This window comes from Microtus pennsylvanicus, chromosome 14 (assembly GCF_037038515.1).
Source record: "Microtus pennsylvanicus isolate mMicPen1 chromosome 14, mMicPen1.hap1, whole genome shotgun sequence".
NCBI classification, from domain to species: Eukaryota; Metazoa; Chordata; class Mammalia; order Rodentia; family Cricetidae; genus Microtus; species Microtus pennsylvanicus.
Window position 1 is genome coordinate 12,973,456 of NC_134592.1, and position 22,540 is coordinate 12,995,995.

The following is a 22,540-nucleotide window of genomic DNA, read 5'->3' on the forward strand; positions in this document are numbered from 1 at the left end:
CCTAACTACAGCCTGTGGTGCAGATCTTTGCTGTGGGGATGGACCAGGGGTACACATCGACGGCTGAGGGCCAGACTGGCTCGGGGGCCGCCGCTCACCTTTCCTATGTTTCCGCTGCTGTAGGTGTCTAGCTGGTTTATGAACACCCTCTGTATCTTCTGGACTCTCTCAGAGCCCGCAGGAACTTCCTCTTCAGCCATGGCGTTAGCTGTAGCAGTTGCTAAGGTGAAAGAGTCCTGTCGGTTGCTAAGGAGGAGAGGCCAGTCCCCGGAAGGCTAGGGGGGGGGGTGGGTCAGTCTGTCTGGGGCGTGGCTCAGGCTCTGGGTGGTGCGTGGTTCGCTTTTGGCTGGGGCGTGTCTGGTGGGGAGGGCTCTGGTTAGGGCGCATCTGAAGGGCGTGGTTATGGGGGCGTGTCCGTTGGGGGCGTGGCTTACGGTCTTGATGGGGGCGTATCTGAAAGGGCGAGGCTGCGTTCACGGGAGAGCGCTTTTCCCAGGTTCAGGCACCCAGCGCTTGTGCCCTTAGCACCTTTCCTGTAGGACGGTCTGTTTGTGGTGACTTCTCTGCTGTAAAGAAAAGCAGTTGTCACAAGTTTCGGCGTCCAGCACACGTGAAACCACAGCGTGAGGGCCCACCACCACACACTGTGCAGCCGGTTGCCGTTTGGTGCCCAGGATTGGACTGATTTAGGGGGATTGTCTTAATTTGCTTTCTATTGCTGTAATAACACCAGATCAAGAACAACTTGGGGAAGAAAGGGCTTAGAACTTGTAGACCATCATCCAGGGAAGTCAGGGCAGAAGGCAGGAACTGGAGCAAAGATCATGGAGGGACGCTGCTTACTGGCTTGCTCAACCTGCTTTCTTCTACAACTCAGGATCAGGGGACTGAAGAGAGGCACTGCCCACTGCCCACAGTGACCTGGGTCATCCCCTAGCAGTGAAGAAAATGCCCCCACCGACTTGCCTGCAGGCTATTCTTATGGGGGCATCTTCTGAACGGAGATTCCTCTTCTCAGATTGTGTTTCTTAAAGCATTTTCAGAATTTTTTTTTTCTGGGGATTTGGTGGAGGTGCCTAGAGGTACTACTTTGTGCCTGGAAATTCACACACAACCACATGACTTAAAATAAGGCACTGTAGACTCTGGGCCTTCTTTCCGAATGTGATTACTCTTGCAGTTACTGAAATAACCAACCAAATAACAACAACAACAGCAAAAAACAAAACAAAACAAAACATTGTGGCAGATGAGGTTGCTCAGAGGGTAAAGGAGTCTGCCATCAAGCCTAACATCATGAGTTCCATCCCTCTGTCCCAAAGAGAACAGACTCCAGTAAGTCCTCCCCACATGTGCCGTGGCATGCACAGTCCTCCCCAGAAGTAAGTTAATATAATAAACCATAATTACTGATCTTCAGAGGTTGTGGTGGGCTATGAACATAACCTTCCTGCTGTTAGTCTGACTGTATTGGAATTGTTTTAAATATTAACTTGTTATATATAAATATGTACACATATATAGACACTTAAAAGTATTCATTTTTATTTTATGTGCATGAGTGACTCTGCACCAAATGCGTTCCCGGATGCTTTCAGAGGCCAGAAGAGAACGTCGGATCCCCTGGAACTAGAGTAACAGAGGATTGTGAGCCACAGTGTAGGTGTCAGGAACACACTCAGGTCCTCTGTGAGAGCAGCCAGTGCTCGTGACCGATTAGCCCTATCGCCAGCTCCTGAGCCTACTGATTTTATTATAGCAATTATTGTAGCATTCCTTTAGTCTTCCCCCTGCATGCAACTGCCTAGTGTATGTGCTGCCTTTTGTTAGGTACTGGAAGGTGCCAGAAGACTTGGGGGTTCTGCTCCAACTCCATCCTTCATGGTTGGGGTGGGTGGCTAAGCAAGTTCCTCATCTGTGAAGTCTTAGCCACCCCTAAATAAGGAGCTTGCAGGGAGAATTCTGAAGTCAATGTCCCCTTCCAAATGTCTATCTCTGTTCCCCCGATATGGAATCATGCAGCAGCAGGCTTTGCTCCTCAACACTGGAGGGAGCACAGCGTCTCATGGATAGAAGGCCCTATCCTACACACTGAGGGTAGGCATAGCGCCAGCGGCTCACTTGCTGTGTGGGAAACCCTAGGGTTCATCAGGGCTGGAGGATAAAGGTGGGTGTGTCCATATGGGAGATGGGGCCTGTGCTCTTTTCATGGACACCCTCGGTGCAGAGAGACCAGTACAAACTTCTCAGCTACCAGACACCCCACACCCATTACCCGTCCCTTCTCAGTGTGCCAAGTGTCAATGCAGGGATCTCGGGCAGACTAAGTATGAGCTCCACCCGAGCTCCAACTCCAGGCCTGAATTCCCCTGACCTGAAGCCCTTGTATTGAGTATGTGAGAGCATCGCAAGAGGAATGCCTATCTTACTACCTAGTGATTAATATTTTAATGCTTATTTTCGCTTCCTCTTCTGTATATAGTCTAATATAGTGCACTTCAAAGCCTGTGATTTTATGTAGCGTGATCCCACTCCCCATGTCATTCTTCCTGTTTTAAACATCGCATATTTCCCATCAAAAGGACACAGCACAAACACTTTTCTGAACGTGTCCAACTTTTCATTAGAGGAAAAGCAATCTTTGCAGTTTATCCTTTGTTGACTCATTTCCCCTACGTCCCATTTTAAAAATTGCAGCTACTCATTGTGTGTAGGTGTGACTATGCCACGAGACATGTGTGGGATTGTCAGAGGACAGCCTAGTGGAGTTAGTTCTCTCCTTCCATATTGTGTCCCATGGATGGAACTCAGGTTGTCGGGCTTGGTGGCAAGTGACTACCCCCAGAGTCATCTTGCCAGACAGTTTTTTTTTAAAAAAATTTACTTTTATGTGTATTGGTGTGAAGGTGTCAGATTCCCTGGAACTGGAGTTACAGTTGTGGCTGCCGTGCGGATGCTGGGAATTGAACCTCAGTCTTCTGGAAGAGCGGCCAGTGCTCTGTACTGCTGAGTCACCTCTCGCAATCAGCCAGGTTTTTTTTTTTTCTTTAAATTTTTTATTTTGTGAAAGGGTCTCCCAACTTTCTCGAGTTGCTCTTGAGTTTGTAATCCTCTTGTGGCGGGAACTGTGGGCATGCGCCACCTCACCCGACTTGAGAAGCTGTCAGTGTTGCAGCTGTATTTTACTTTCAGAATGATTTCATCAGTACACTTTCTGGTCAAAGAGCTTTCCACTAAATCCTGGTTAAGAGAACTACAAAATTACTCGGTGAAATGCATTATTAAATTCTTTTCAGTGGTGATGACTCAAGCCTTTAATCCCAGTGCTTGGGAGGCAGAGGCAGGCAGATCTTCCAGTTCAAGGCCAGCCTGGTCTACAAAATGAGTTCCATGATAGCTGGGCTACATAGAGAACCCATTTTGAAAAAAAGCAAAATAAAAGCAAATTCTTTAAAAGAAACTGTGTATGCACGTGCACACACCACAGAGTCCATGTGGAGGCCAGCTTGCGGGAGGAGGCTCTCCTTCCACCTCGTGGGTCTTAGGCAGCCAGTCCAGGTTGTCAGTTTGGAGGTGGGACCTTTAGTTGACGAGCCATCTGGCCTGCTATGGCCCAGCTATTTAAAAATTTCCTATCTTGTGTTACCAGTTGAGTCAAACATCTTTCATTTTTTATTTTTGCCCCTGCCCCTCATTTGGAACCCCCTTTAAGCGGTCAGTGGACAGCTTCTTTCCCCCTTTGAGTTGCCAAAAATCATTTGTCCAGAGTTTGTTTTAGCAGTCTCCTGTGGACCGCTTCCCTATATAGTGGAGGATGATGACCTTAGACTAGGCTCTCCTGCCTCCAACTTCCAAGTGCTTGGACGGTGTGTGCCTCCATGCCCAGACCAGGCTGGCCGTGAACTCACAGAGATCCACCTGCCTCTGCCTCCCTGTTGGGATTAAAGGCATGCACTACCAGTGACCAGCTGGATTTTTTCCCTTTAGAAGTAAAATCAAGACTTAATTTTAAAACTGGCTTAGTTTAGGATGGAGGTCTGCCCATGCTTTCATTAGTTGTACTTTTACCTACTTCCTTGATTCTAGGTAAAGAAAGGACTGACAGCCTTCACTCACTTCAGCTCAATGTATAACATGGATGAACAGGTCTTGAATCAGTCATTTACCACAAAATGAACAATTTTAATTTTTAAACACATGATCACTTTATATGCAACTCAAAAGCAAGTAAACAATTTTATTCAAACTCTACAAACATCATTTTCTTCTGTTAGCCTGAGATTAAGCATGAAAAAATTCAACCTGAAGTTGGGCTTCATTGCCCAATCATCATGCCAGCATGAGTGCCTCACAAGGCCAGGCTCGAGCACCCGGTGATCTCTGCTGGGGTCAGCAATACAGAGGAACGCTATCATCCTGGTCCACATAATCATTCTGAGGTTCTTTCTTTTTTTTTTCAAGATAGAGTTTCTCTGTGTAACAGTCTTGGCTGTTCTGGAACTCACTCTGTAGACCAGGCTGGCCTCGCACTCACAGAGATCTGTCTGCCTCTGCCTCCCGAGTGCTGGGATTTAAAGGCGTGTGCTACCACCGCCCAGCCATTTTGAGTTGTTCAAATGGTTTTAATCCTCAGGATTGAACCCGGTGCTTTCCCATGACAGCCAAGTGCTCTGCCTCACCTTCTCTCACATGATCTTCAGAGGCTAAAAATGCCCATGTGAAAACTAACGACAAAAACATCTGCAGTGACAAATGCATGAAGAGTGCGCCCAGATGCAGATGGCCGCTATGCATCTCTGCAGCGGCTGCTTTGGGTGACAATTAAAATACAACACCCAGGTCCTTTCTGTTCGTCACGTACTGGAACACATGCAGCAGCATGAAGTGTTTTATTAAGTTTATAAACACCAGGGACTGTAATAAAATATAAAATACAGAGCATCTCTTTTTTAAATATCAAGTTTCTGAATGCTTCATTCATCCTTTGGTTTCAAACCATACAATGCACTCATATTACACTGTACACGTGGCAATGAGACAGAACACTGTCCGACTGCAGGGAAGAGGGGTGCTGCGGGAATACCAAAGCACTACTTTATAGAAAGTAAGTGTTGAAGCAAAAATACTTTCTGAATATATATATATACTGTACATTGTAAACAAACATTCGGAATAAGAATCAACACAGGCCAAAATATTGTTTCCTAGGAAGCGAGAATCCCCTTCCTTTGAAATTATACAGGCTGAGATGCAGTGGGGCCTGTTCCTCTCTTTGCTCATGTGCTTAGATAGCTTGGAAATGAGTAATTGTTACATTCATTTGCTAACGGTCTGTCCTCTCTAGGTTGGCTGGCTGTTGCAAACAAGGAATAGAGAACTATTTCTGTCCCTGCCTTTCATTTCATCCTCGTTGAGTAACAGAGAAGCAATTCATCTTCATCAGTCCATCTGGTAATGTAAGTAGATTAAGTAGAACAGTAAATCCCGAATTTGTGCAGGGGAAGCTAGTTGTCAGTTTGTTTCCAGTAAGGCCAGTAACAAAATAACCACTACTAAGTCAGTCCAAGCTAGTAGTAAACCCCTGATTTAGCAGGCTGAATCCAGGTCTGAAGTTAGATGATTCTAATTTCTATATCACTGTGCAAATCTAGAATTTTCTATGTAAAAGAGTGCTGGCAGCATTGAAGCCCTGTAGTAAGAGAATGAAATGCTGATTAGGTATTGAAATGTAGAGAGGCTGTGTGAAGAAATCAGAATGCAATGACAGTGTTAGAGTAATGGCCTTGAAATTCCCTTAAATGAATCTGGAACTGAGACAATTTGTGCGTCAATTATGTTGAGTCAAAAGCCTACATGTGAAGGAATGATAAACACATAAAGCCGACGATGCACTTTCTACAATGATTATATGCAAGGATGTCAAAGGTTATGTTAGCGCTCTATACCAGCAGCAGCCCCACTATGAGGAAAATGAGTCATGACTGCCCATCCCTTTTCAAAGCTTCCAGTCTCTGAAGAAGTGCATTTCCGAATGCTTCCCGGTAGGCAGGGCTGAGCGTATCCAACAAGGAGTAGACTGTCTCATGGTAAGGGGTCTGCAAATGGTCCTCCACCTGGTCAAAAGCATAGCCCACCACCTGCGAAAGAAGACAACAGCGAGTGGTCATCAGCTCCCATCCCGACACATAAGGCAAGAGCCAGGGGTCTGAATGGCTCATTCTGTACTGACACGTGATCACTATTTCTCAGGAGGGGCACGCGTTTCAGAACAGCTGTTACAATCTAACAGCTGTTACAATCTAGGTAGTTTACAACACAGACAAGACCACTACCCGAAACATGCTTCTCCATGGCTCCTTAAGGTTTGCTTTGCTCACTTCTGCCCCCTTTCCAAGCGTTGAAAATCTTAAAAGCAACGCTAAAATAAAATAGCACTTCACTTTTCATATCTCAAAATATTTTTAATCCTTATTTTGATTTTTTAAAAAAAGATTTACTTATTTATTATATATTCAGTCTTCTGTCTGCATGTATCCCTGCAGGCCAGAAGAGGGCACTAAATCTCATTACAGATGGTTGTGAACACATGTGGTTGCTGGAAATTGAACTCAGGACCTTTGGAAGAGCAGGCAAAGCTCTTAACCACTGAGCCATCTCTCTACCCCCCCCATTTTGATTTTAAATTATGTATATGTGTGCCTGTGTTTATCTGAGCGCAGGTGTTCATGGAGGCCAAAAGAGAGTCTGGGTCTCCTGGAGCTACAGTCACAGGTGGCTGTGAGCTGACTAACATGTGGATGATGGGAATCAAACTGGTGCAAGAGAAGTATGCATTCCTAGCCAGAGTTCTCTCCAGCACAAACCCTTGCTGAATTCAATACACACGGACGATCTTCCACATCAAGGTACCTGCTTGCAACAAAGATTCTGGTGACAAAGCCTTCCCATTCCAGCCTGCTGCCAAGAATCGAACCCAGGGTCACATATGTTCTAGGCAAAGATTCTACCACCAAGACCCTTCCTTCTTTCCTACACCTCTCCCCACGTCTGTCCCTCCCCTCTCTCCCCAATCTTCTACTCTCTCCTCTACTCCCCACTCCCTCTCCCTCTCTCTAAGACAGGATCTCAATATATTGTCCTGGCTGGCCTTGATCTCAGAGATCCACCTGCCTCTGCCTCCTGAGCGCTGGGATTAAAGGCGTGTGCCACCACCTGACTCCATGACTAGTTTTTATATAATGCCCTTCTCTATCCTTTCTGATAAAGTGGTAAAGATATGCTTTCTTCTTCTTCTAAAGATAAAAGCGAGTTACCCTGAGCCCTGCTTCTGTGAGCTCCAGGCAGTATCTGTTCCTCTCCTTTGTCTCCACGTTGATGTATGCCACGTCATCCGCACAGCGCAGGCTTTTTGAGACAACCATACTGTTGACAGCGAAGAGAACATCATTTACAACTGCTTCAGCCTCCAACCGCATGTCCTTCATATCAGTTCCTTCAAACCCATTGAGTTCGGAGCCCTCTTCAAACCCAGACATACTGCTCAGCTCCACGGGGTTATAGTCTGTTTCCATTCTGCAACAAAATAGAAACGTTTTTTTTTTTTTTTTTTTTTTTTTTTTTTTTTGGTTTTTTGAGACAGGGTTTCTCTATAGCTTTGGAGCCTGTCCTGGAACTAGCTCTTGTAGACCAGGCTGGCCTCAAACTCAGAGATCCACCTGTCTCTGCCTCCCGAGTCCTGGGATTAAAGGCGTGCGCCACCACACCTTTGTGTTCCAGCTAGAACACATTTTTTAAAGTAGAAAGATAATTGAAATTATATTTGATTAAAATAATTAAGCCTTACAATGGACACTCAGTATAAAACACAGCAGGCAGGGAGATGGCTCAGTGGGTAAGTCACTTACTGCGCAAGCACGAGGACCCAAGTTCAATGCCAGCACTCATGTACCCACACTGGCACGGTGGCAAGCGCACCCATGACCTCAGTGCCGAGAGGACAAAGGCTGTAGCTTGCTGGTAGCCAACTAGCACTGATGTCCTCTGATCTCTTTACCCATGGGAGCATAAACCACCACACGCACATGCATGTACACACACACACAAACTACTAATTTTTTTCTGGGAAAATACTGCCTAAAACCATTTCTAGTAGTTTTTTTCACAGCAAAATTATAAATAGATATGAATTTTGAGAACAAAATTCCCTTTCTTCATTCTTTTCCTAAAACTTAAAAAACCCCCACAAACTATTTATTTGTGAGTGTGTGTATGGACACACATGCTTGCTATGGCATGATGTGGCTGCAGGACTCTCCAGCCTGTGTGTCCTGGGGACTGGACTCAGGCCACTGGGCTTGGCAGCAAGCACCTTTACCCACTGAGCCATCTTGCCAGCCTTAGAACATCAACTCTCACTTTAGCAAACACTGGTCTTATCACCATGTTTAGCTATTTCACACAAGGCCTCAGTGAACGAGCACATAATTTTATTTATTTTTCTGAGATAGGGACTCCATATGGTGCAGGTTGGCCTCCACTCCCAAGTACTGGATTAAGGGTGTACACCACCAGGCCCGGTGAGCTCATAGTTCAAATGTGTGATTGTTTCTCTAATTAGATATTGAGAACGGCAACTGCAAGGTCAGAGGACATGCCTACGCGCTACCGTTCAACAGGTGTCCCCGAAGGGTAAGCCCTGCTGACTCACTCCACAGGCAGACTGGAGGGAGGGGCACTTTCGATCCAAGCTTTCCTTTTTTAACTTGTCAATCTGAGAGGCAAGGACAAGGGCTCATTGTTTTAATGTGTATGCCCTTTTGAGAGGCCTACAGGATAGTTTTAGCTGCTGAGGTCACACAGGATCTGTGTGAAATCAGAGCTCCCATCCATACCTAGGAAAATAGATGATGCTATGTACTGAAAATCTAAAACTGGTTACTGTGCTTTAGATATGTCTCTCTTACTCAATTAACACTGTTTAAGATTATACTTGGTTTTATAGATGTGACCATTGAATATAGTTTATAGATTCTGTTTCGTCCCTGGTGTTCTAATGGTTAGGATTCAGGCTCTCATCACTGCAGCCTTGGTTCAATTAAAAAAAGAAATCATATTGGAAGGTTTTAGCCTCTAGACCCCATGCATGTCATGTCTTTATCTTGGTAGCTACTCATCTCAGTTACAGACTTCAGGATAATCATTACATGAAAAAGATGTTCCTAAAGTTCTCTGAGCAGGAGTCTGGCACTGGCACGGAAGAGGGCCTTACAGGTTGGCAGAGTAGGTCACCAGGTGGTTCCTAGGCAATGATAAGCCTCAAGCTCCAAAAAGGAGAAGACACCTAGGAGATTTCATACATCCCTCAGAGAATAATGTGGAAAACTTAGAACTTCTGACAATGATTTATGTGCAGGCTCATGTGTCTGTATGTTGTTTTTGTGCATGTGTGCAGGTGCCCACGGAGGTAAGGTGTTGGCCCTCTGCGGCTGGAGTCACTGCCTGGGTGCTGGCACCCGAACCCGCTGTGAAGGGGCAGGGCCGGCTCTTCATCACTGAAGCCTCAATCTCCAGCTCTGACCGACTGCTGACCGTAACAGACCTTACTATGTGGGCACCGCCTTTCCCATGCCTACTGCACCAGATTTTCTGAGGGGAATGATGCTTCTTCCTGAGTGAGCTCAGCAGGTGGTGTGGCTCAGACTGACTCCATAACTCAGCCGTAGCCCCTCTCAACCAATAGTGCATGGACTTCTCTGTGGTCTTTTTAGCCCTATCACGGCACACGCTTGGCAGCCATCTTGAGATGAGGGCAGGACTCCAGGGACAATTCTGACAAGGGAAAGAGAACAGCAGAAGAAACAGAAGAGCAGGAGAGCCAAGCCAGTTTCCCAATCTCGGCACTTTTCAGTCACCGGAGCCAGCAAAGTCCCCTGACACCGCTGGCAATAGAAAGCATTCTCACTGATTAGTCCATCCAAAATCAAAGGCAGCGGCTGACCTAGCTCTCCAACAGCTTTATGGAGGTAAGGAGATTTTAAACACAGGAAGTGCAATGACAAGGAATTTTTTTTGTGCCTATTATGCAGAAAGTGGTTGGTAAAAACGTTGTTGTAGAATTGAGTATCAATATGTGCTTGTTATTAGTTTCCTAGTGCTGCTCAGCAAATGATCATCGGTACAGCATGTGAAGGAGCACCTTCATTTTCTGAACGTTCTGGAGGTGTGAAGCATAAAATGAAGGCACTGGCATGGCCTGTTCCCTCTGAAGGAGTCAGAGAGCTGGGCATTTCCTTGTGGTTTCCAACTCCCAAGGCCACTTGACTTCCTTTGCTTACAGTCCCTTCCTGTGTCCTCTACTCTCCAAGGCTGCCCTAGCTATGGCTGCTGCCAAGTACTAAATCTGTTGGAAGCAGCCCAGCCTGGTGGCAGAATGATTACACTGGGCCAGTTTCCCTGTGGGAAAGTCAGCACTCCGTCCACAATACTCTGTATATAGATTTGCCTTTCCATTTATAGAATCCATTATCTACTGTCATGACAGTACATACAGCCTCCTGTCACAGACAGTTGTGAGCCATATGTGGCTGCTGCGAACTGAACCCAGGCCCCTGCAAGAGCAACAAGTGCTAATAACTGCTGAGCCATCTCTCCAGCCCTGACACTACGTTTCCTAATTAAGGGTCTTAACTTCACTTACTCATGTATCTAGAATGTCTTCTCTTCTTTCTCATTTTGAGACAGGGTTTCATGTTACCTAGACTGGGCCCGCACTTCTGCTTCATCTCCTCTAAGTGTCGGGATCCAGGCACGCACCACTAGGCCTGCCTTTAACCAGAATGTTCTTTAAGAATCAGACTAAGGGCCGGGCGGTGGTGGCGCACGCCTTTAATCCCAGCACTTGGGAGGCAGAGGCAGGCGGATCTCTGTGAGTTCGAGACCAGCCTGGTCTACAGAGCTAGTTCCAGGACAGGCTCCAAAGCCACAGAGAAACCCTGTATCGAAAATAAAAAAAAAAAAACAAACAAACCCCAAAACAAGAATCAGACTAAGGGCCAGGCAGTGGTGGCGCACACCTTTAATCCTAGCACTTGGAAGGCAGAGGTGGACGGATCTCTGTGAGTTCGAGGCCAGCCTGGTCTACAAGAGCTAGTTCCAGGACAGACTCCAAAGCTACAGAGAAACCCTGTCTTAAAAAAAAAAAAAGAAAAAGAAAAAAAAGAAAAAAGAATCAGACTAACAAAGATATCTACTAGTAGTTTAAAGTCTAATTTTGGGAATGAAACACCCATGTGAATAGTTATACAAATATTAAAACCACAAATATGATCATAATCTTAACTGAAGAAATATACTTAATTGTGAATAGCTGATATAGAGAACAAGGCTATGTGTGGTTCAACTATAGGCTCCACCATTAAGTGTCTCTATATTTGGGTGGCCACAAAACCTTTCTGGGCTCCCAGTGCTCTTATCTTCAGAGTGAGGACACTCTGTGATGTGATCTATGGTGTGACGTGACTCATGGAATTGGTGAGTCCAATGGCAAAAAGGGCTCTGAAGGGGAAGAAAGCATTAGTCGGTTGTGCACAGGGTGAGAATACTGAGGAGGGTCACTACAATCACAGACATGGCTAAGTGTGGATTTACTATCTTGTTTCCCTTTTTCTCACCCATGCTTTATTTCCATTTCCTTGTTGTTCTGTCTGATCGGGCTGGCTAATTATCAAACTTCTACTTGGTGGTTTTTTTTTTTTAAAAAGTTATGTGCCTAGGCTGGCCTCAAACTTGCTATGAAGTATAGGATGACCTTGAACTTCTTGACCCTCCAGAGTGCTGGGACTACAGATATGTAATTACTTATAAGTTTTGTTTCTGGTGCTTGCTTCAGAAATAAGGTATACACTGAATCACAACGTAGCTGCGACACAGGTGTTGTGTTGTTCTTCATGTATGGAAACTTCAGGAGAGTATATCATACAACCCTGGCTATTTTGTCATATGCTCTCTTCCATATTTGTTAAAAACTCATAATACATGTTAATTTTGCCTTTTTTTGGGTCAAGGTCTCACGTAGCCAAGACAGGCTTGGAACTCAGTATACAGCCAAGAATGAAGTACTCTTCTGAGTCTCTGACCTCTTGCTTGGGGGCCTGTGGTTACAGGTGTGAGACACCATGTCTGTGGGTTTTTTTTGGTTATTGTTGTTTTTGCTTTTTGTAACAGGGTTTTTCTTTGTGACCCTGGCTGTCCTGGGCCTCACTCCAGATCAGAGTGGTCTTGAACCCAGAGACCTGCCTGCCTCTGCTTCCCAAGAGCTGGGATTAAGATGTGCACCACCACACCCACTCCACCATGTCTGGTTTCATGTGTTGCTGATGCTGGGGTATGAATCCAGGGCTAAGCAAGCATTCTACCACCTGAGCCCTGTCCCTTTGATCTGGAGATGAGGGTGTCCTTGTCTCCTTGTCCTTTTGCTCCGCTCATTTTCCTCTCCTTTGTTCCACTTTGAGAGTTTCTATTGCTATTTTCAGATTAGCAAATCTGCAGTACTGAGATACCGTTTTTCTGCGTAGCCCTACCTGTTTCAAAACAAACGAACAAACAAACAAAACCAAAAGTAAAGACTGTTTGCTGACAAAAAAACCAAAAGTATGAAAAGTGCTTGCTGCTCTTCCTGAGAAACGGAGTTCAGTTCCCATCACTCACTTCAGGCAGCTCACAACAGCTTGTTACTCTGCTCACAATTCTAGTGCCAGGGGATCTGGCCCTCTTCTGGCCTCCATGTCTTCTTTTGACCTCTGCAGGCACCTGTACTTGTGAGTATATGTCTGCACACACACATATAATTAAAAAAGAATGTTGGGGTAGTGGTGGTTGGGTGTATAGCTTCGTGGCAGCGTTCTTCTCCAGCACGTGTAAGGTTGTGGGTTCAATCCTCAGCACCACACAGAAGCTGTTGTCTGTGTTGACAGTCCCGGTTGTTTAGTACTTGGTAATGGTCTGGAACGACATATACCCACACAGGCTCATATCTGCAACCTGGGTCCTCACCTGACACAGCTAAACCTGTGCTGTGGCTCAGTCACAAGGCTCTGACCTTATCAGTCAGAGCTCTGACCTCTATCAACCTTGATAGAGCCTTGTTGGGGATGACAGAAACAATGACGTGAAGTCATTGCTTAGAATTTGGGGACTTTTATAGACATACACAACCTGCTCCTGGGCCTTTCTTTTCTGAGCTGTCACTAGGTGAGCAGCCCAGCTCTGCAGCTCCCCTGTGAATGATGTCCTCATGTCAGGAGAAGCAAGGCAGTTAGTCCACAGCTCCTCCGCTAGTACTTCTGGGCTGGGACCAAATCCAGCTCCACTCCTTAGGCAGTTTATGTTGGATGCTTTGTCACAGCAGGAGAAACTAACGCATATTCCACTTTCTCTGCCGTACAAAGAAGCATTGTTCGCAGTAAGAAAACAATGAGCTACCGTGTGACACTGGAAAACAATGGTGGGGGAAGCAGAAGCATGCGCCTCGGAAGTCAAGCCACTGCTACAGCAGCTCAAGGAACCAGTAACATCTGTTCCACATAAAATGAAACGTTCAAACTGCCTTCACCTTTAAACAGCTATTCAAAAAATAAAGGGGAATAAAAACAATTCTAATTAGCATTGTTTAGAATTTGGGAAATGCTCAAGCCTTTTTTAATCTTTATATTCTATAACATCATTTACATTTTTTTTTGATTTTGTTTTTTTTTTTGTTTGATTTTCGAGACAGGGTTTCTCCGGAGCTTTTGGTTTCTGACCTGGAACTAGCTCTTGTAGACCAAGCTGGCCTCGAACTCACAGAGATCCGCCTGCCTCTGCCTCCCGAGTGCTGGGATTAAAGGCGTGCGCCACCACTGCCCGGCTACATTTTTTTTTTTTTTTGAGACAGGTTTCTCTGTCTAACAGCTTTGGTTGCCTTGGAACTCGCTCTGTAAACCAAAGACCAGGCTGGCCTTGAACTCACAGAGATCTACCTGTCTCTGTCTCCTGAGTGCTGGGATTAAAGGTGTGCGCCACCATCATCCGGCTCTTTTATTTGTTTTCAATGGCTCTTCAAATTTTTAAATACTTCAACTTTTTAAAATCATTCTTTTATATATATGGGTGTTTTGCCTGCATTTGTCTGTACACCAAGTACATGCAGTGCCCACACAGGCCAGAAGAGGGTGTCAGATTCCCTGGAACTTGAGTTACAGTGGGTGCTGGAAATTGAACTCAGGTCCTCTGCAAATTCTTTTAACTGCTGAGTCATTGCTACAGCCTCACACATATATCGTTGGAATTGAAGAATTTAAGTCAGAGTCACTTGAGATGTCTATTTTATTTCTACCCTGGTTTATAGTTACTCTGCACTCCAACTTCAGCAATGACTGTACATGGTCCAGTGCAGCAAACCACGCCAACAGATAGCGCTGTGTTCCACTGACTAAGGAGTAACTGGGGTGGAGGTATACAGGGTAATAACCTGAGTTTTCTAAAGGAAACAGGGGCAATGATCCCAGAATTCTCAAAAACAGAGACTGAGTTTCTAAAAAAAATATTCTTAAGTATTGGATGCAAAGGCAGTACTGATTCTTACTACACAGCTCTCCAGGAAACTGGATTCTTGGAGATAAAAGTAGGGAAAATTCTAACCAACATAAAACAAATAATTCAGAATAGTGATCCCAGGACAGGAGAGATGGCTCAGTAATTAACAATATTGGCTGCTCTTCCAGAAGACCAGGTTCGAGTCTCAGCACCAGTATGGCAGCTCATAACAGCCTTTAACTCCAGTCCTAGGAGATTCAGCATTCTCTTCTGGTCTCCTCAGACATCAGGCACACACAGAGTGCACATTCATACATGCAGGCTAAACACCCAATGTACACACAATAATTTTAAGGAAGTGTCACCACTTTCCTTTAAGCCTTACACTGCTGCTCTGTCTACCACAGTGAGCAGCCGTCTGTGGTCCGAACCTTCAAAGACTGCAACTCCACAAGTGCCATGTGTTATTCTCAGGCACCAAATTGTTTGTCTGGTGAGTCCGGCAAGGATCCTTTAAAACACCCACATAAGTGATTCAAGGCTCTGCTTTCTCCATCTGTTGGTGATTTCTGGGCCATGCTACCATTTTTGTTTTTGAAGATTAATAACAATCAAGATACTGACTGCTGGATCTTACATTCTCCACGTTATTTCATTAGACCTTATTTTGTTGCATTGCAAACTCAGAGCAGCAAAGATTGGGAGAGTCACCTGTGATGACAGAAGAGACAAAGTGACAGATATATATCTCTTCACAACAATGTGTGTGACAGGGCAGAGATCACCAATCCTTTAGAGCAGGTGTGGCTTCCCAGTACTACCACAGCCGTCAGGTGATAGCGCGAATGACCGACGTTATGCCCTTTATTTTTGTCTTACGTTTTAATCTGGGAAAGTCCTCTTCACATGACCAGTGGCAGTATGGTGTTGTGCTCGGTGGGCTCTCAAGCAGACTGGTCTCGGCAGGAACCTCTGTTGAATGCTCCGGAACTCAGGCAAGAGATCTCACACTCCTTCTCTCTGGAGTGAAGCTAACCCTAAAGTCGACCTTTAAATGGTGCTGACAGGTCTAGATAGGGGAACATAACAAAGTGCTTGGAGTAGTGCCGGGCACACGCTAAGTTCAAGAATTATGCTGGGGTCAGGTGTGGCGGCACGCTTGTAAACCCAGCATTCAGGGGCATGAGGCAGAAAGAGGGTGAATTAAGAGTGTCATCTGCAAGTACTAGGTCAATCTTGGTGACAATGAGATGGTGTCTCCAAAGGAAAAAAATATCTCTTGGGGCAGGCGATAGAGCTCAATAGTAGAGTGTGCTGAGTATGTGTGAGGCCCTAGGTTTGATGCCTAGCTCCCCACTCCTGCTTATTAGTACACATTATAAATTTGTTTTGTAAAAATTAAAAAATACATTTATGTATATGGGTGTCTTGCCTGCATCTATGTCTGTGTATCAAGTAAGAACCTGATGCTGAGGAGACCAGAAGAGGATGTCGGGATTCCCAGGGACTGTAGTTAGACTGAGGAGTTAGCATATGGGTGTTGTGTATGAAACTTGGGGCCTCTAGAAGAATAGCCAGTGGTTTTTAACTGCTGAACCATCTTTCCAGCCCTACAGTCAGTTTTGTTGTTGTTTATTTTGAAACAGAGTCTCATTATGTATCTCTGACCGGTATGGCACTTACTACTTAAAGAGGCAAGTCTCTGCCTCTGGAGTGCTGGGAAGAAAGGTGTGGACCACCACGCCTGGCCTTGTTCTCAAAGTTTATTTATTATTATTAATCATTTGACAATAGGACAATTATTATATTTGTAAAGGATTTATTATGTATATAGTGCTCTGCCTGCAGGTATCCCTGCAGGCCAGAATATGGCACGAGATCTCATTACAGATGGTTGTGAGCCACCATGTGGTTGCTGGGAATTAAACTCAGGACCTCTGGAAAAGCAGCCAGTGCTCTTAACTTTCTCTCCAGTCCCAAAGTTTACTATTCTTAATCATTTGTAGGTATGTGTCTTATGAGCCACCTGACACGGTGCTGGGACAAATCTGGGTCCTTTGGAGAGCAGCAAGAGCTGTTAGCCATCTCTTCAGTTCTCCTGGTCTTCTTTATTGAGATAGTGTCATTATGTAGCTGAGGGTAGCCTTCCTTGAATGAGCCACACTCCTGTCCCTGCTTCCCAAAAGCTGTGATTACAGGCATTCACCATCATGCTCAAAAAATAAAAAGGCAGCTGCAGATCCGAAAACTGCAGGTTTCTGAGTCCAGGGTCAGTGCTCTTCACACATGCACACTGATGGCTGCTACGGGGGCACGGCAGTTTCGACACTGTAGTCTTGTTCTGTACACGCCTTTTTCTAAATAATATTCCTCACATTTATATACTTATTTGTGTGTGTGTGTGCACATGCATGCACACGCGTGTGCATGCTGGGGGTGGATGGGTGGGTTGTGCACACGCTATGGTGCTCATTTGGAGATAGAGGACAACTGGGGGAACCTGGTTCTCGACTTTTACCTTGTGGGTCCTGGGGAACCAAACCCAAGTGACTGCCTGCTGAACCATGTTACTGGTCTGTGATCTTTCCCTGTTGTTTGAAACAGGGTCACATCAACCCAGGCAGGTTTCAAACCTGGTATGTAACCAAGGATGACACTGTGCTCCTGGTCCTTGTGTCTTTACTTCCCAGGTGCTGGGATGATAGGCATGCTCCACTGGGCTCTCCCAGGCAGGTCTGCAGTATTATCAACACCATCACAGTGAACTGTGTGAATTCCTATTAAGAATATTATTTTGACTTGATGCACCTGCCACTAATTTTTTACAAAGTTGACAGTATCTGGTTGAGTAATTATCTTTATCTTCCTCAATCAATGCTATGGTGCCAGCATTCTACACTAGGAAGTTGCCTAAGCTAAACTTAAAAACAGCCCTGGGAGCTGGAATGAGTCTGCATCCCATTTGAGCTCAAGGTGTGATAACAGTTCTTAGATCCTAACTATGATGACTCTCTCCTAGAAAGTATAAAAGGTTGATGGAGGAAGGTCATTGGTTAAATTAAAAGGAACTGCTTTGGCCCATTTCATTGGTTAGGACATAGGTAGGTGGAGTAAACAGAACAGAATGCTGGGAGGAAGGGGAAGTGAGGTCAGACTCAGCAGCTCTCCTCTCCCGGAGCAGACACCTCAGAGAGAGACGCCATGCTACCTGCTCCAGGGAAGACGCACGCTATGAAGCTCCGACCCAGGATGGACTTAGGCTAGAATCTTCCCGGTAAGACCGGTGCTATACAGATGATAAGAAATGGGCTAGTCCAGGTGGGAGAGTTAGCCTAGAAGATGCTAGGTAGAAATGAGCCAAAGCAGTGTTAAAATGAATACAGTGTCTGTGTAATTATTTCGGGGCATAAGCTAGCCGGGCAGGCGGCTGGGGGTTGGGGACGCAGCCCTGCCGCTCCATATTACTACAAATGGCGCCCAACGTGGGGCTAAACCCACTTAAAAAACCTGAGAAGGCTTAAAAATAAGGAAGAGAGCGTTTAACACAGATTTTTGCTGTTTGTTGGTGGCGTGCTGTAGAGAGATTTCCTGATTCGGCAACAGCAGCAGAAAAAACGCTGTGTCATTTTAAAGCACAGCTTCTTGGGGCTGTGCCCCCAGTGCAAACTCTGCCTTTATGTTTGTGTTCCCGCTTGGGATCGGAAGGAGAGTGCTCTGAGACCATGACGATGACTCAGAGCTCCCCGCCTGCTCCTGGGCAGAAGGCAGAATCAGGCTTAGGCAGGCGGAAGAGCATGGCGGATTCCTGCCGCCATACAGAGACGTGTTTTTAGACTGCGCAGTGCTCTGCGTGTCAGATTTGGATGTTACTTGGATGAAAAGAATTTCTGTGCTGCACGCTCAGTCTCAGAATTAAAGTGCTGAGTGCCGCTCCTACCTGGTAGCCCCAAGAGGCTTCCTGACTCAGCTTCAGCTGCAAAACCCTGCAGCTCATTAAGAGGTCCTGCCACGAAACACTTAAACGGTGTTGACGAAAAGCTGAACGCATGCTTTTCGGTTTTCAGCCATAGCAGGAAAAAAGCTGCGCGTTTAAAAATGCTGGCTTTCTGGGCCATCCTGCAAGGGCAAACTCTGACTGTTTGAGGCAGGAGGGCCGGCTACTGAGAGAGGATTTGAGTGTTGTCTGTTGTAGCTTGCTGGCTGGCAGGGACCTTGAAACGCCATAGAGGTGTGGCTATAAACGTGGCTACAGCCAGTACCTCAGCCACGAGGCTGGAAAGCTAAGGAATGGGCTACATCTAGCCGTCAAAGCCACGCCTTTAGTCCTACTGAGACTGCTTGGTAAATTAAAGACTCATGTGGTCAGAAAAACAAAGAGAGATATACAGTAAAGAGAGATTCAGAGACAAAGAAAATTTCTAAATGGCTTACTGTGTGTTAAAAATATATGCAAGCTAAAAGTTGAAGTTCTTAAAAAAAAAAGGAAGAGAGTTGTTGTGTGTCGTAGTACACACCTTTAATCCCAACACTTGGGAGGCAGAGGGAGATAGACCTCTGTGACTTCAAGGTGTGGTAGCAAACGCCTTTAATCCCAGTGCCTAAAAGGCAGAGACAAACAGATCTCTGTGAGTTCAAGGTGTAGTAGCAAACACCTTTAATCCCAATGCCTGGGAGGCAGAGACAGGAGGATCTCTGAGAGTTCAAAGACAGCCTGGTCTACAGAATTGTTCCAGGTCAAAGATATACGCTCAAAAAGCAAAAAGTTAACCTAGGAATGTCACAGTTTAAATTCTTAAGCACCTAGTGATTTACAGGCACAAATCAAAAGTGCTCCTGGATAGTAAAAAATTGCAGATTCACAATAGGACAGATTCAGACCACTAAATGAGTCACACTGTTGGATGAATGTACGTAGGCTTGGGAAAGAGAAGAAAAAGAATATAGAGAATAAAGTTAATGGTTTAAAAAAAAAGGTAAAGTCTTTAGAGTACAGATAGTTAAGAGATTAAAAGAAATAAAGAAATATAAGCCACGTAAAAAATGGAAAATTCACAGAGAGTCTGGATTATGTACATTGTGTTTTCTTTAAAATTTTTGACTGTGGAGGAGCTAAGTACAGAGAGAAATTTCATTATATGGGCTGCCCAGTGGAACCAGAACGGATATCATGAGGGTATGATTTCAAAATTTGGATCTAAGGATATGATACTTTGGAAAAGAGATTCTGCTTTTGTTTTCACAGAGGATCAGACCTTGTGGATTACATCTATCCCGATTTGGTATGATGGACCACGTCCTCCTGAAGGGTTGCTGTGAACATCTTCAGAAAATTGCTTTGCTCAACTGCCAACTGAGATGAAACTAGCACACAGGTTATACCATGAAAGACCTAATTAACGACGCCCCCATTCAGCAGGAAGCAGTTTGGAGAGAAAAAACTGCGCCCATGTTCCCAAATAGTTTATAAATGTTCTTTTACATTTAAAGGGGGATATGATATAGACATGAATAATTTGCATTAGTATAGATTTTGCTTTATTGATAGAGATTTACGGTCAATTTTGTTATATGTATAAATGTTTCTGATGTAACTTTTACTTGATAACTGTTTTGTTATATGTAATTTTGCTATGTTAAAGTTAAAACCTTTTTTTTGTTTAAACCGAAAAAGGGGAAATGATGGAGGAAGGTCATTGGTTAAATTAAAAGGAACTGCTTTGGCCCATTTCATTGGTTAGGACATAGGTAGGTGGAGTAAACAGAACAGAATGCCGGGAGGAAGAGGAAGTGAGGTCAGACTCCGCAGCTCTCCTCTCCCGGAGCAGACACCTCAGAGAGAGACGCCATGCTACCTGCTCCAGGGAAGATGCACGCTATGAAGCTCCGACCCAGGATGGACTTAGGCTAGAATCTTCCCGGTAAGACCGGTGCTACACAGATGATAAGAAATGGGCTAGTCCAGGTGGGAGAGTTAGCCTAGAAGATGCTAGGTAGAAATGAGCCAAAGCAGTGTTTAGATGAACACAGTGTCTGTGTAATTATTTCGGGGCATAAGCTAGCCGGGCAGGCGGCTGGGGGTTGGGGACGCAGCCCTGCCGCTCCATATTACTACAAAAGGTACAAGGCAATTTGGGCGTAGTACGCTTGTTATTGTGGGATCTTTCATTTTCACTTTTTTTTTTGTTTCTGTAAGTGCAGGCATCCCAGACACAGCCTGAATGCAATTTTATATTACGTTAGGAAACCACGTTAACAACAGTCACAGAACTAAGCCCAAAGTCCAGTTCAAAATTCCCAAGGCCTGAATTTGGCAAGGGCCTATTCCACACTTTGCTTTATTTATACTACAAAGAGCACTGTTATTATTACTTGTTAGGATCAGTCTCTCTTTCAAACAGGGTCTTCCCATATAGACCAAGCTGGCCTTGAATTTAAGAAGAGCTGTGTACACCTGCCCCTCTAGTGCTCAGATTAAGTGTGTGCCACCATGCTTAGCAAGCGTCTTATTAGTGTCCAAATATATCTAGAATCCAACTTGTTCTAATCTTCAGTGTTAGAGTCTGGCTCAAACCATGGAATCTGGACTACTTGTTCTGTCCTTTCGGTGCTGTCTGGCTTTTTCCACCGTTAGTCTTCTAAGCCTCACACCTGACTGTTTTCAGCACTGTAGTTAGCAAACTTAGGCCAGATTATCTTGTATTTCTCTTTATTTTTTTCCAGGTGCACAGATCGAATCCTTGCAATGGCCTACATCTGTCATGAGAACACATTCCTTCCTCTGCTCCCTCAAGTTCTTGGAATTTATCAATAATTCCTGTGATGAGCCTCGCAGGTGGTTCTTGTCTCGAAAAGAACTCAGACATCCACGTGCCCTACTTTCTCGATTTCTCCAAGTCTCTGACAAAAATACTATCTTTTAAATATGAGAGGCCTTTTCTTACAACTCAGGGAAAAAGCGCTTGAGTGCTATGTGGTGGTGTAAGCCCAAAATTTCAGCATTTGGGAGACTTAGACATGAAGACTCCAAGTTCTAAGCCAGTCTGGGCTACATACCAAGTTCAAAGTCAGCTTGAGCTACATAGTGAGAGACTGTCTCAAAAAACCAAACCAAACCAAAAGAACCGATTCTAAGGATGCAGCATCGCCTCAATCCAGGACTCTGTTTAGGTTCCTTCCCTGTTCACATTTCATTTTCCTCAATTCTCAAGTTTATAATATTAATCTGTTCACAGCTGGCTGAGGCGGCAACGGAAGCTCAGAGAGGGCAGCACAGGTTCAAGGTGGCTAAGTGGCAAGTGGCTGGAATGGAACCCAGGACAGCAGACTTTCCGGCCTTTAGGGGCAGCCTCAGGAAGGAGCCAGCTGTGCTTTTGCAAGATTGTCTCATAAAAGGGAAAAATACGGCTGCGCAGATCTCCCCGAGAGCACAAAGTCTTCGATGAGGTTCCCCGGGGTTGCAAGGCGCCGGATTTTAACGGAGAAAACAGTATTGCCCACAAACGCCCCGAATCCCAAGTTTCCTGGTCGTCGGCGCGGCATACTACGAGAGACAGGAGCTCTGCAAACAGCAAAGTACTAGAACTGGAGGATGCTTTGCAAACAATACCAGCATGCGGTGGGGAACAACTTGCTGACAATAGGCACCGGTCAAAACCCGGACAGAAATGCCAAGTCTCCAGTCCTCGCCCTGTGGCGTCCGGCGAACCACTTCCCGGAGGACAGCCCAGGCCGGACCCGCCCCCAGGTCTGTCAGGACGAATGCGGATGTACTCCCGCACTTACCACTCCGCCGCCACCGCGATGTCAAGGCCCTCGGCCAGCAGCCTGCCTGCCCGCCCACTCACCTGCGAGCGCCCATGTTCCTCCTCTTCCTCGTCCCGAGGCGTCTGGAGCTGGACTTGAGGCGCCTGCACCATCCCCGCCCCCACAGTCGCCCCGCCCATTCATCACCGGAAATGATCCCGCCCGG

The 22,540-nt window shown here is 45.5% G+C and overlaps 2 protein-coding genes across 2 annotated transcripts in view; both read right to left on the reverse strand.

Moving 5' to 3' along the window:
* The window catches only part of Ak7 (adenylate kinase 7), a 59,569-nt gene extending 59,348 nt beyond the window's left edge, over nt 1–221 (reverse strand). The window contains exon 1 of the mRNA XM_075947611.1: nt 99–221. Within this exon, the coding sequence (XP_075803726.1) occupies nt 99–200 (102 nt within the window). The 5' untranslated portion in view covers nt 201–221. The remainder of the gene's footprint in view (nt 1–98) is intronic.
* Nucleotides 222–4,161: 3,940 nt separating this feature from the next.
* Nucleotides 4,162–22,518, reverse strand: Gskip (GSK3B interacting protein). Its single transcript, XM_075948121.1, has 3 exons — nt 22,416–22,518; nt 7,314–7,572; nt 4,162–6,137 (listed from the first exon to the last, which is right to left on the reverse strand). The coding sequence occupies exons 1-3, from the start codon at nt 22,427–22,429 to the stop codon at nt 5,976–5,978; spliced, it is 435 nt and encodes a 144-aa protein (XP_075804236.1). The 5' UTR covers nt 22,430–22,518; the 3' UTR covers nt 4,162–5,975.
* Nucleotides 22,519–22,540: the final 22 nt, after the last annotated feature.